Genomic DNA, 14,347 nt, shown 5'->3' on the forward strand with positions numbered 1-14,347 from the left:
TTAGACAGCATTACTTTCAGGGAATTGATTGTTTCGTCGCTGATGTATCTGATTCGGTTTCTGTTCAGATAACATCGGCCTGCTGTGCGCACACGATTCAGGCCGAATCAAAACAAGAATTTAAAGGGAAACCCCCGTTGCCTTTTAGCTCCAGTTTGTTATGGGTGGCACGCACTGTAAATCTTTTTGACGCCTTGTCAATTACCATCATTTCAATAGTACACAGAGGTTTTTTGGTTTTTTTTGCAAGTGACTGACGGCCAATTTTGCTTGACTGCACTTCACTGCATGTTCGCCACTGAATTTCAGTAAGGATCACATTTTCGCTCTTTTTTCATTTTTTCATTCTTGCGAGTGTCATGTATCATTTTCATTTAGGGTGCGTTCACACTTGGCAGATTTTGGCCAATTAAAACAGGCTCCAGTGTGATTGCCCACTGGGCGCACGACATTTGTGGAAATGTAAACGCTACCATCTGAACTCTTGTGCTCATGAAACAAGCGGACTGAGACCCCCTTCATGAGCCAGACTCGGTCCACTTCCAAAACCAATCAGCTCTTGCCTGCCTGTTCTTGGGATTTTTCAAATTTTTTTTATTAGTAGGTGCAATTGAGGAAGTTATATATTTTGAGTGTAATAATATATATTTTTTTAACTTCTTGCTATTCCTTTCCGTTCATGCAAATGTAGATTATAGATGTAGGTTGAGTGGTTGTGTTGTTTCTTTTGCATTTGTTTCATTCATCTAAATGCTTTTGTTTTTTTTCTATTTGTATGTTTGAAATAACAAACAAATAAATTAATAGATAGATAAATAAATAAACTATTAATATACAAGATACCAAGACTGACTCAAATATCACATTCATTACCTTCACTCATCTCTCCTTGGAATTAAAAAAAAAGGTTAAACTGCATTTGTCTCTATAGGGCAGTTTTCTACACCAGTAAATTCACTTAGTGGCGTTCATCCATAATCTGAAAAGTCACAATCAAAACTAGAACAGGTACACGGTAGAGCGCATATCTTCGCCAACGCCACATTTGTCACCATGGAAACCAACGAAAAACAAGGTTATTTGATCCACCACAGGACTCCTTCCGTCATTTGTCATGGTCGTTTGAATTGCTTGTTATCACTGCTTTAAACTGATGTACATACGTTTTCCGTGTGTGTTCAAAACTGAATGGCAATCATCGATACACATTATTGAATAAATCATACAGCAATAAAATAAATAACACATACCGGCAATGGTAATAAACAAAAAAAACAACAATGGTAAGAAACCTTCGCCCCAACTTTCATTTCTCGAGATGAAAACTGACTCCTCCCTTGAAAGTAGGTAAAAGTATAAACAAAATGTTTTAACTTTTGAGAAAGTTTGAAATGTCTTCATACTCACAGGCGATGCGGACCGTCGCCTTCCGACTCTTGGAGGTTCCCAGATGGCTCCAGGCCACACAGAGGCACCAGTAGTCCTCCGGCCCGTGGAAATCCTCCACCTGCTGCCGGGACACATTGATCATCACCTCGCGCACCTTCAGGCCTGGTTCAAGAGATGAGACAAGATTGTCAGCAACTCAAAGGCGAGAAACGGCTTCATTGCAATGTAATGCGTAGGTTTCATATCTGTGCACGCGATTCTCACGAGGGGTTGTAGCTGTCATCCACATCACTTATGTCACGAGGTGTCATTCTCTGGCGACAATGAAAATCTATGCCACTGTAAATGCTGTACTAGATCAATATACATCATCTGTGGACGTGAAAGATTTGGCATGTATAAGGCACTGGAGAAAAGGTTTACTGCAAAGTCACTTCTTTACAGTAGAAAATGTGTGCAAAATTATAATTGTACATAAATCTCCTGAATAGCTGAACATTTTTTATATATATTAGGTAACTAAAAATTTTTTGAATATGACTGTAAAACCCTTTGGGACTGATGAAGCAGTGAGAAATGTAATATAAGAGCAGTCCATTCACCATAATTACCAGTAGTGGCAGAATGTGCTAGAATTTGACCATTTTATCAACGTGTGGTTGTAATCAAATGTAATAACCCTGCTGGATCCTGCCAGCAGTCTGTGATTCCTGAAGTAAACACTGAATCTATTCCCATGTGACATGTTTGCAGAAGATAGCGCTTTGTTGAGCGGAAAATACGGGTGAGGTTTGTCTCAGAACAACAAGTATTACTGGTTAAATGGTCTGCTGCAACAGCAGACGCACAGTCAGATCATAGAAATGGTAGAAGGACTGCAGAAGCACATTCAGCATTGCTGCCATATTGGATGCAACGACTTCCATTGAATACATTTCTAGTGACTTGAGTTCCATTTACAACACCACAAAGCGCTGTGTGTCTGTACGACGCTATCAAACATACCGCTTTTTGTTTTTTTTGTTTGTATTTTACGAGGCAGTACCACTAGGACCCCGTTTACACGACAACGTTTTAACTGAAAACGGATATTTTTTGAATTATCGTTTCAGAACAGTTTCGTGTTTACATGGCAGCATCAGAAATTATATAAACGTGTAAACGGACCCACAAAACACAACAAAGGTTGTGCGTTTTCACTTGAAAGCGTTGTGTAAACGGGACATGAGCTTTTTTTATTTTGGCTATGACAGCAATACGACAATTTCCCTAAAAATACAATTATTTTAAGTCATTGGCATGGTGACCCTACTTTACCTACATTGCACGAGAAACATATGTACAAAATTCCAGTAAAAAAAACAATAGTAAAACCTTGCTGGTGGACGATGGGTCAATAGCACGACCTACCAATGTAACACTTTCTGTAATGATCGGTATGTTTACTTCTGCAATGAAGTAAACACACCTTAGCTTGGGCTAAGGATGGATATCCATCACTACCTGCCCATGTGTCGAGGTGTCCTTAAGGAAGACATTGATATACATGGTGCTCACAACGGTGGGCGACCACATTGCACGGCTGACATCACAATTACTGGGAGGGTGCATGAGAGAATGTGACTAATGTGTTTTGAGACTGCTGAAGCAGTAAAAACATGCTGGTTATTTTTTGCAAAAAAGGACAATACACTGAGGATGCACTGTTACCGATACTGCACAAAGTACTCATACTTGTACAAGATCCCCAATACAACCTGGCGAGTATTATGTGACGTGATGTACGTCGTTGGGAGATTCGTTACAATGAATGCGAATGACGAAAGTAAGATTGTAAATTAAGTTCTGACAAAATATCAAGAAGAGGAGAGAGATAGTTCGTACATCACCATACGCAACTTGTTTACCAGAGACATTTGGGCCAGCAGAGCTCGCCCGATGTCGCTCAGTAGGTTAACTCCTCAGCGCGTAACTCTGAGCCGTGCTACATGCTACATGCTAAAGAGCTTCTGGGCTCACACACCAGCAATGATACATGCTGACATGATTAAAGAATGACTGATACACTCATTAACAGCAAGCTGGAGCGTGTGGCGGCTCACAGCGAGCTCGGTCCCTCGGGCTACAGTCTACAGTACACATAAGACAGTACTCAGACGCTACGCTCTGCTCGATACTGTGGGCTGTAAGGCTGTTAGACGTGTGTGTGTAGCATCAACGCATAGCCTTCACGCATCGTTTGTGTAGGGAGTATGACTTTGGCTTTTTGGCATTTAACAAGTACTTGTAATCTGCGAGAAGCTAAAAGTTAGTACTTGTACTCGTCCTTTTAAAAAAAGTGGGAATTTAGTTTGAAATAGAGTACCTCAGGTTCAACCAGACTCGGGTCTGCTTTTTTGGTGTGCTGAGCAGCAGTAAAGAGAAAAACCTGAAATTGGAAACCCCAGCCTGCTAAATCAGGGCCCTTAAAGAGTCCTTAATCAATACCTTGATGCGTCTAAAGGCTTGTGCCAGTGATCAATGGGTTTTACAGGATTAGTTATGCATAAGTTCTTAAGAAGGGCTGACACACTTCCTAAATCATTGCTTTCCCCTCCTCTCCACTGAGCTCTGAGAGCATCACTAAGGAAATTGGCAGAAACACAGACCCCGGGGGATCCGGCTGTATGTTCCGAGCGCTCAATGCTGCTAACAAGAGGAAAGCTAAATCAGCTGTAGCAGAATTAGCATTAATAATTTGGACTACACTTAACAGTGTGTAGGCTCTCTGTGCAAGCAACACCACAACAATATGCAGTATTATGCAACACAAAAGGCATGCGAACGCAGCGTGCCACACATGCTCCTATTATATTTGAATGCATTAAAGAAGACGGGGGGAAAAAATAAGAGACGTTCTCTATTTGAAAATCCTCTTAGGCAACACGCTGCAAGCCCCTAGTGGGAAGTGTTCGTCAGCCTGTCATATAGCTTCAGACGGGTATACAGCACCCATATTTAATCTGAGTCATCGGCTTAGAGCCTGTCACATGTGTTTTCTCAGAGCATTTTGCAGCCTGCGGGCCTCATGGCCTCAGCTGGATTACAGGCAGGAGACCTGTAGCAATGTGCTTGGGACTGCAAAAGACCCCAAATCCACCCTTTGACTCTTCTGGTTTCTTGTGCATCCACTGTCTCTGATAAATAACACTTTAATTTGGCATGCTTTCACTGAAGTCAAACAGCCTCATACTGTGACTGCACAGCTTGCGCTGCACCGAGCAGACTTCCACATGAATACCAATTAGACCCCAGTGAATGACGGCGGCTGTATGGCGAGGGGCTCCATGCTGGCGTTCTAGGTAGATTTAAGAAATGGAGAGTGTTTCGTGGCAGGCGGTCTCTGCCGCACTGGGTTTAAATGACAACAACAACAAAATGGGTTTCTTCCTCTTTGTTACACCAAAGGCAGGTGACAAGTTGTGGGACACCGATACAAATGAGGCGGTTGATCTCAATGCGACGCGTGTCTGGTGAGCGGCGGGGTTTAAATTGTGACTGAGAGAAATGGTGGGGGGGGGGACATTTAAGTATTGAATAGGAATGCACCAATGCCACTTTTTTCAGTACAAGTACTAACCTTTAACTACTTGCAGATGCCGAGCACATACCATGAAGCCGAAGTCATATTCCATAAGAACACAATGTGTGAAGGCTGTGCGTTACTGGGAACTACCGCCGCACAGCCTCTGCTCTATGGTTGCCAACATTCCCAAGAGTAAATAAGGGACAGAAGTTTTTGGCCGGTGGTCAGTGCCAACCACAATGGTGAATTAGCGTTATCACCATTTACGGTCGGTCTTACTTTTGTTATTGTCATTAATTCTAAAGAAACTCCAAACCGTGGACGTCGCTCGTGCTCTCTCGCTTAACTGATGTGTAATACTCTCTGGGTTGTATCGGGCATCTTTTTCATAGTACAAGAATTCTGTGCTGTATATTGCCCGATACTGGTCTCAGTGTATTGCTATTAAACAAAGCAGCAGCTCTACGTCCCAGTGGCAGACCCTGCAGAGAGTGAGACAAGCATAATTCAGAATTTCTGGAGCAGAGAGCTGGCAAGTGGCAGTGTACGAGTTTGGGAGAGAGACAGCAGAAGAAATAATGACTAATGACTTTCCATGATGCCCTAACATGTGTGAGCCAGGCTTTTCTTTTTCTTTTTCTTTTTAAAGAGACAATGAGAGACTATGAAGTCCGATTGATAGAGAAAGAGAGAGAGAGGAAGAAGAGGCGGCGGTAAGTGTTCCCGACAACGCAACATTTCCTGGAGTCCAAAGCGACGTCGACAGGTGGTTCGCCGGCGAGACGGCGATGAGTGCTGCCACTGTGTCATCTGTCAGCCCTATTTGTTTATAGGCAGAGCGCTGTTGACAGGGCTCATTAGAGTAAACCACTTGATCTGTTCTCCTCCCCAATCCCCTCCTCGCAGATTCCTGAGTCACTTGATAAATCCTTCCAAAAAAAACAGCTGAATCACTCAGAGGAAGACTGGTGGGACGGCTGGAATGAGAACCAAGTTTTTCTTTTTTTTTTTTTTCTGTTCTGGGTAGGGGGGGCGTCTTACTCTGGATGGAAGAGCACAGCGAGTGTCACGTTTGCAGCTCAGCCCGTGTCAGGCTTATTAACTTGGACGTGGATGACAAGAACTTCATTAAAATGTTGCATTAGGATCATTTCTGCCTAAAGAGGTTTCAACTTTGAGGGTTTTGAGAGCGGCACAGAACTTTCGTTCCATGCATTTTTCTCTCTCTCTCTCTCTCCCTCGACACTCTTCCTTACATCCTATTATATTATACATCCAATAAGTAACATGGGACTGGATGCTCACCCATAAATCAATATCAGACTCTTCAGAAAATGGCCATATCTGCCCAATGTACTGGCAAGCTTAAAATACTGGTCCAGTGGCTTTGAAGCAGTGGAAAGGAGAGCAGAGGGTGAGACTTTGCAGGCACCCAGAAGTCGTTTAAAAGCTTGTTGTTAGATTTGCACATCTGTGAGGATACTAGTACTTTGATAATACTGCTCATTTGATATGCAAATGTCGCTATGGCACACCCAATTATCTGTTGAGTGCTAATATTTAGTCCTCATGCTATGGCTGGGACTCAGGTTAGAGTGTTCGTCTCTCAATCAGAATGTTGCAGGTTCGATCCCCTGTCCACATATAAGTGCCCGTGAGTAAGACACCGAACCCCAAATTGCTCTCGGCAGCTGCCTCCATCGGTGGATAAATAACTTTAATGTTCTTAACACATCTGGTTAACATTCTGGGCTTTTAGTCCATTAAGATGCATCTAACAACTCAGGATATTTGGAATCGTCACCTCTGTTTATTATCCTGGCCAAAATTTCCAGGCATTGCTTGAAACGTTTTGATGCCCATTTTTAAATCTCAATTCCATGAACAGTTGGAGACACGAGAATGCTTGAAAATCGATGACAATCCTAGATAGTAGAAGCAGAATGTATATTCATTGATCTACACCGCGTGTTGGTGTCACAATGTAATGGGCAGGTGTAGTATACATGGAAGAACCCGGAAGGAGAAAACAGTTTCTGACCGCTGAAGCGAGGTACACGTATGGATGTTTCACAAGACGAGAGTGCTTTTAATGGAAAACGCAACTTCGGAACATTAATGAAGCAACAAGATGTTTAATTGGAAATGAAGTCCGACACACCAGCAGGTAACCCGTCAATGAAGTATCCTGGTGTAGTGTATCAGGAGCTTCGAGCATTGGCTCGAGCGCGACACTCACTGCAGTTTAGCATGACAGCCAGAAGACTGAAGTTCGATTCCCGCTGGCCGGGAGCTTTGGCTCTTGGTCATGTTTTCTTTGCAGGTTGAGACATTTAACATTCACATGCATGAGCCAGCAAACTTTCTCTCTCTGAACTACTTGATGGGTTAGGCCCCCTCAAACCAAGCACAGCACCCAAGAATACACATCACACACACACACTTGGACTTCGTCGTGTCTATTTCTCGTGGCATGAATCGCAGTCAGCTGTTATGTTCAACCTCAGGAATCTTTTTTTTTTTTTTTTTGTTGTTGCACATTTCTTGCTTCAGACGCACCAAAGCTGTGCGACAGTTACAAGCCTGTACAATACGGGGTTCTCTCCCCAGTCCAGTGATCATGTTGTTGTCAGACGCAAAGTGAAACTGAGGTCTTTAAAGAAAAACAGAAGCTTCTGAACGAGAGCCACAGCCGTGATGAAGACGAGACAGACGAGCCAAAGGCGAATTTCTCATTTCTAATTTCTCATTTCTTGCACTCTGTAAATTTGGGAAACGGAAAAAGGAACAGTTTGAAACGAGTCTGACAGTCACGATGACTATGAGACTATTTTGCATAATAAAAGTATGAAAATCTGTTCAAAATTCAAGAAACATTGTTGTGAGACCGTCCCGAGTCATGTAGAGAAACTGATTTATTTTTCTTCACGTTTTAGAAACCAACTCACCATTTCCATGTGTAATATTGTGCAGCCAAGTGAGATAAGAAGGGTTAATTAAAATGCTTCAGGACAAGTTCTTAGACAGCGGTTCACAACCTGGAGCTGAGGACACTTTCAGACTTAAGAAACCCCCAAGTGCTTTGACCTTGAACCCCTCGTCTTTGTAAGCTGGTCATTGTAGATGTGTCTATCATTGTTGGGCTTCCCTGCAATTTTTCGGTAAAATAGAAAACCAAACAAGGGACCGACAGATGTCTCTTGAAGCAATTTGAAGGGGCTCCATCGAAAAAGATAAGGCTGATAAACTAATCACAAATATTGTCAGGCTAAAAAGAAGACAGACGACAGATTTTCTTGTAGTTGTGGAGATAATCAGACAGGATTTAGAAACAATTAAATCCTAATCTGTGAAGAAAATATAAAGCAAATGCTTTTTTTCAGATTGAAGCCAAATTTTGGTCTTTGTTTTATCTTCAGACTGTGGAGCGACAATTATTATTATTATCATTATTTTTGTAGTAATAATTATATTATATTCATATATTATAACGTTTTATTTATCAGGACCTTTCATGACACCCAAGGTCACTGTGTACAATGAACATGTTAAAAACAAGTAAAAAAACTAATTGATAGCAATTAAAAACAACATTGTTTAGAATGTATATGCCTCTTTACAAAGCTAACTTTTAAGATGGGATTTAAAAGAGTCCAGGTATTTCATTCTGGGTGGGCGTGAGTCTCAGAGGTACGAGGCTGAGTGGGTGAAGGTGGTGGAAAGGTAGATCTTGGTGTCGCCTGAATATCACTGAAACTGAATATGATATTCATAAAAAACATGGCCAAGGGGAAGGCGCGAGATAATGAAGCGCATGGGCCTACGACAGAGCCCTGGGGGACACCGGCGGACAGTGGAGACGGCTGGAATGTAAAAGATATCAATTGAATAACCTGATTACTTTCATACCGAATAAGATTAAATTCTGGAAGGACTACCGTACTTTAATGATTTTTCTCAGAGTTTATGGACAGCTGCAGAAGTGGCTGAGTTTGAAAGGAATGATTCGTTTTAGAAAAAAAAAATAAGAAAAACTAAGAGTCATTGAATGAAATGTGGTTTCACCCAGCAAATAAAATCAGTGTTTACTGAGAAGAAGTCATTATCGGGGCATCTGTCAGTGCCGGGGGCGGCTGTCTCAGCACCTGTACAGCGGGGGCAGGTTTTCACCCAGTGTGACGTCAACCAATAACCAGCGGAGGCAACAAATATTTGTTATGGTGTTGGGAAATCATTCCATTCAAATGTTCACTTGATTGTCAGAGCCACCGGGGTGGATGTTGCCACGAAGTCGAAGAAAGCTTCCCTTCAAATGTACCACCCCTGGGTGTAGCATTGATCAGGATTTATTTCGGCAGATAATACGCTGCCGAGGGCTGAAATGGCATCGTGAAGCAGTTGATGCGACTGAATGTATGACTGCACATGTACACACTGGAGTGTTTGTTGCTGCCTGGTGCTCAGCTTTTTTCCTCCCTCTGCTCTCGTCTCAACCCCGGTCGGTCGAGGCAGATGGCCGCCCCACCCCGAGTCTCCTTCTGTCGGAGGTTTCTTCCTGGAGGAAAGTTTGTTTTACCCCCCCGGACTGTTGCCAAGTGCTTTCCCAAGGGGGCGATATGAATAATCTCTAATTAGAATAAACACTGGCTGTACAGAAAAACTATAGTGGTTTGTAGTTTCACCTCACAGTGAGAAAATCCTTGATTCGAGTGCCTTTGTGTTTTCTTCAGTTTACAGTCCGAATCATTCGTTTCAGGCCTCGTTTACACAACGTTTCAAGTGGAAAAGCATCGCTTCGGTTTCAGAAAAGTTAGTTTGGCAACAAATTTAAGAACAATGTCCGTTTACACCGAAAAAAAAATGCAGACTGGGTGCTGTTTTTGTAAGGGAACCATAGACACATGTGCACAGAGAACAAAACGCTACAAACATTAACAATGGGAGGTCACGGACATTCTAGTGGACAGACGACCAAGTTGGATTATTATTACGGTGACTGTCAAAATAAAACTACCAAATCCAAGAAGAATATAGACTGGAAGTCATGACAGGAAAACATAGTTCTTAATGTCCATCTACTGAGCATGTGCAGAAGAACTATTTACTGCAGCTGAGGGGAGCATGACCAGTAGCAGCGTTTCTAAAAAGTTGCACCTTCGGAGCCATTTTCAAAAAGTTGCCAACTCTGTTGTTGTGTAAAACATTCAAAATGCAAGAACCGTTTTCTGTTTCAGCGGTAGTGTCTGATGTCTGTTATAATGGACTCTTAAAGATTTGCAACAATTAATAAAAGGAACAATTTGCTTAATGAATATGAATTTTTCAATCACTTTTGATTACTCAGAAAATCTATACACTGATCTAGACGTGAATAACCATCCAATTAAAGCTGAAGGAGTGCAATTTTGAGTAAGCAATTATTGGTTTTTTTGCTTTATGATTATTGTGGTATTGTGCAAAGCTAAGAGCCTAAAACTTCAGTAAACGTACCAATTTCTGGGGAGCTGAATATAATTTGAGGGAAAAGCATTGCTGTTCTTCAGAAACATGAATGAAACAATCGTATTGACTAGTTTTTTCATGATGACAGTAAAACTAATAAAGTAATAAAAGCTACTAAAAGCTGTCAATAACAGTTTTTTTTTATTTAACACACAATTTCCATTTCTAATCTAAATTTAATTTGCTGTCGTGAACACATGACACCAAAACAAATGGTGAAAATCCCCAGGTGCATATAGAAATGACAGGTGAAGAAGCGAAGCACCAGTACTTCAGGTTGTGGCTCGAAGAGGCAATGAACAAGTCTATCAGTGGTTTTCTTTGTGTCTTCAGTTGAATACGGCAAGATACTGGGTTTTGAATGAATGTATTGATTGCAGGTCCAATTGCTCCAGCGTGTCTTAAATACAGTGAACCATTGGGCTGTGAGCAGCAGGTTAAAAAATATGACCTCAGTATGCATAAATGAATTTCATATAACTGGTTACAGTTATTCTGCTTTAATGAGATTGTACTTGTGCAAGATTGAGGGTGTAGTGGTTGTCACTCTTGATGGGATAATCCCCATTTCCAGCCCGATTTTGGCTGGAGGGCCTTTCTGTGGGGCATTTGCATGTTCCCCCTTGAATGTCAGGGTTTTTCCTCCTGCAGTCACAAAACGAGTGTCTGAGGTTAATTGCCGACGCTAAATTGCAGGTAGGTGAATATGTGCGACTTGTTCAGGGTGTAGCCTGCCGTCAGCTCCAATCCCAGCTGGGAAATGCTGAATTCAAGCTCTGATGGCACAAGTTATGACCGCACACCAAAATAAACCAAACAAAATTTTAAATGTGGGCTTTTCTTCTCCCCGGTTTCAGAGGTTTGAGCCGTACGGTCGACGATCTTTACTCTGCTGCCAATTTGTCCCTCAATCCCTGAGAGATTACATGTAGGAATTAGCCCGGTCAGGGCTGGATTTGTAGGCTTAGGAACAGGGTGCAATTTGCCAGGGGAAATGGAGAATTACTGCAGAATTACTTTTATCGCCGGGGGGCGGCTGTCGCTCAATTGGCATAGCGGCATGTCTCCCAATCCCAGATTGGTGGTTTGAACCCTTTACTACGTCTCAGTGTCCTTGGGTGAGACAGTGAACCCCCAAGTTGTCCCCAATGGCGTGCGAGCTCCTTGCATGGAAGCCCATTGCTTTGTGTAAAGGTAAATGTAGCCAATCATTGAGGCTGTTGAAGCAGGAAATGCACTAAATAAGAAAAAGTCAATATTGGCTTCAATGCTACTTAAGCAGCAGATCATTTTTTTAGTGAAGTGAAAATGCATCGTTTTTCTCGCTTTTGTTTTGGGAGTTTGTTTTGTGTTTACATTCTGATAAATTTACAGGACGAAAAAAAAAAAAAGACGACGTAGTTACGTTGTTGGGCCATAAGTTGGCGCTGTTGGTTGTTTTGGTAATGAAACCACAAACACATGCACGCAGAGAACAATACACTATAAACAATAGCAATGTGAGTAACAGACATTCATACGGCGAGATGACGATTGCATTTTGTCAAATTTTAACGCCCGTTTCTACAGAGACCGAGTTGGAGCATTTAGAAAAAGTTTCACCTCGGGAGCAGTTCTCAGTGGCTCAGAGCTCCGTTGTCGTGTAAACACACCCCAAGTGAGACGCTCACATAAAAGTAGCAGTTATATTTGGTTCGATGCTAGACTTCATGTGTTTTGCACTTAAAGATATTTGGTTTGACCGCTCTCCCTCAAACATTACGAGGCAGAAACATGCTGCTACAGTAAAAGAACTTCTGCCCCTTGTCTGTCGTACAAAACGCCTCCCCTCTGGTTTCCTCACAAATCAAAGCCTGCTTAGGCCCAAGCTTCAACTATTAGCAGATTTTTGAAACAAGACTCCTGCAAACCTGCAGTCGAGTGCAAGTAAATCAAGGAGGCGGCTGGTGAGTTAGTGGGGGTTTACCAACCATCGATCAGAGGCTCTTTTGCTCCTTTACATTCGATAAACCTTTGTCTGGTTTGAAGAAAAGGGAGAGAAGAAACAGAGGAACAGATAGTTTATTGCTGTGCCAGTGCTGCCAGGAGAAAAGATCCTCTGCTGCTGCTATCGGCCATAAATACGACTGTTGTCATGTGCGGTGAGGCCGCCGCGCACCATGATTAAAATGGACACCGGGTTTATATCAGGCAGCAAATCACACTGTGTCCGAGTATGTTGAAAGGCTCCTTATCAGCATGTTTCTTTTATACACACCAACTTGGTGTCATCTCCTTTTGATGCCTTTCAGGAGCTGCACAGATTCATAGAACTGATGCGTACAGTCAGCGGAGGGGCGGCTCTTATCTGCAATGGATATCATTTTCCCGCCGCTGTGTGCCCGCATGCTAATAAAGCTAATCTGACTTAACAGCGCAGGCACTTCATTTTTCGAACATGTTAGCTAGAGACACATTATGGGCTCTCGAAGCCGTTTTGTCAATTACGGTACATATGGGCTGAATGTAAAGCAGCACGTGTTGCATGAAGACGTCTGCTCTTCATCAGCAGCACACCAGTGGCGCTCGCTCGCCACATCCTCGACAGTTGATATCTGTTCCAGTGAAGTTTTCAGTTCATCACGTACTGAATTGTATTTCCATGGCAGGAGAGAAAATAGTGCACGGTGAAATTGTGTGAATGACAATCATGCATGAAAATCCGCGGCGCAGAATGAGAGACTTGGAGCAGCTAATTGCCATGTTTGAAATGGAAGTGTGTCAAGTGCTGACAGCAGCACGGCTAATTACAACGCCAGATTTTACCTTAACCCCTTTTTACTGCTGCCGTTTGGGGCCAATTTCCTCCCTGATTTAACATCCCTCCATTGAATGCTAAATAGCTTTCTACGTCAACAGAATTATGTTGAAGTAGACAGGGAATTGAAGGTGTAAATTATAAAAAAGGTCCTGTACAACTGTTTACAAAGCAATTGTTCTGAAAATGATGGTTGTTGACACAGAGATGGCAGAAACACTGAAAACGGTGTAGTTGGCACGCCAGGCCACAAGTTGGTGCTGTTTGTTTTTATAGTGAAACCACACAGACGTGCGAGCAGAGAACAATACTCTATAAACTTTAACAGCAGGAGGGCACGGACATTCATATGGACAGAAAATGAATTGGATGCTATTGCGGTGACTCTCAACTATAAAACTACCGATATGGACGAAAAAAATGTATATGAACTGGGAGTCATGACACTCTGGAGGCCGCCATTGTTGTTCATGTCAATCTACTCGCGCATGTGCAGAAGAACTATTTACTATGGCCGAGGTGCGCACGGTCAGTAGTGGCGTTTTCAGAAAATCTTATTTTTGTCCTTTCATACAAACCAATGTTTGAGCGTTTTCATAAAGTTCCACCTTGGGAGCCGCTTTCAAAAAGTTCTGTTTTCCGTAGCTCTGAGCAATTGTCATGTAGACACGACAGTTTTTAATTTCCACTTGATTTTGACACTCCTGACTTAGGTGATTTTCACCTCTGTTGGTCTAAGTATTTAAGAAATGGCTGTGTTTAAAGAGAATGATCTCAAAATGAGAAAATATTGCCAAATAAGCAGTTCTTTGGATGAGGTGGTCTTGTTAGTGTTAGAGGTCGGAGGGTGACTGGTTCTAGGTAACAGACAGGGAATAAACACTGGTTGCGAACAGAAAATCATCTCTTGACACAAAATGTTAAGAACCTTTGAATATACAGCTTAGAAAAAAAAGAGAAAAACTAAAATCCAAGGCCTGAGTGAACGCTCACCATAACACAGCGGCAGAACTTTGGGAAAACGTTGCCTTGTTCGTCTGATGAGTCTTTATTTCCGCAGCTACACGTTTGTGTTACAAAGTGATGTCAACATG

General features: G+C 42.3%; 1 protein-coding gene across 2 annotated transcripts in view; it reads right to left on the reverse strand.

The window, feature by feature from the left end:
* The window catches only part of unc5db (unc-5 netrin receptor Db), a 261,092-nt gene that overhangs the window by 110,355 nt on the left and 136,390 nt on the right, over positions 1–14,347 (reverse strand). For both annotated transcript variants that reach the window (XM_080468237.1, XM_080468236.1), the window contains exon 3: positions 1,408–1,551. In XM_080468237.1, the coding sequence (XP_080324363.1) occupies positions 1,408–1,551 (144 nt within the window). The remainder of the gene's footprint in view (positions 1–1,407; positions 1,552–14,347) is intronic.

The sequence above is a fragment of the Lipophrys pholis genome (assembly GCF_963383615.2).
Source record: "Lipophrys pholis genome assembly, chromosome: 7".
Classification (NCBI taxonomy): Eukaryota; Metazoa; Chordata; class Actinopteri; order Blenniiformes; family Blenniidae; genus Lipophrys; species Lipophrys pholis.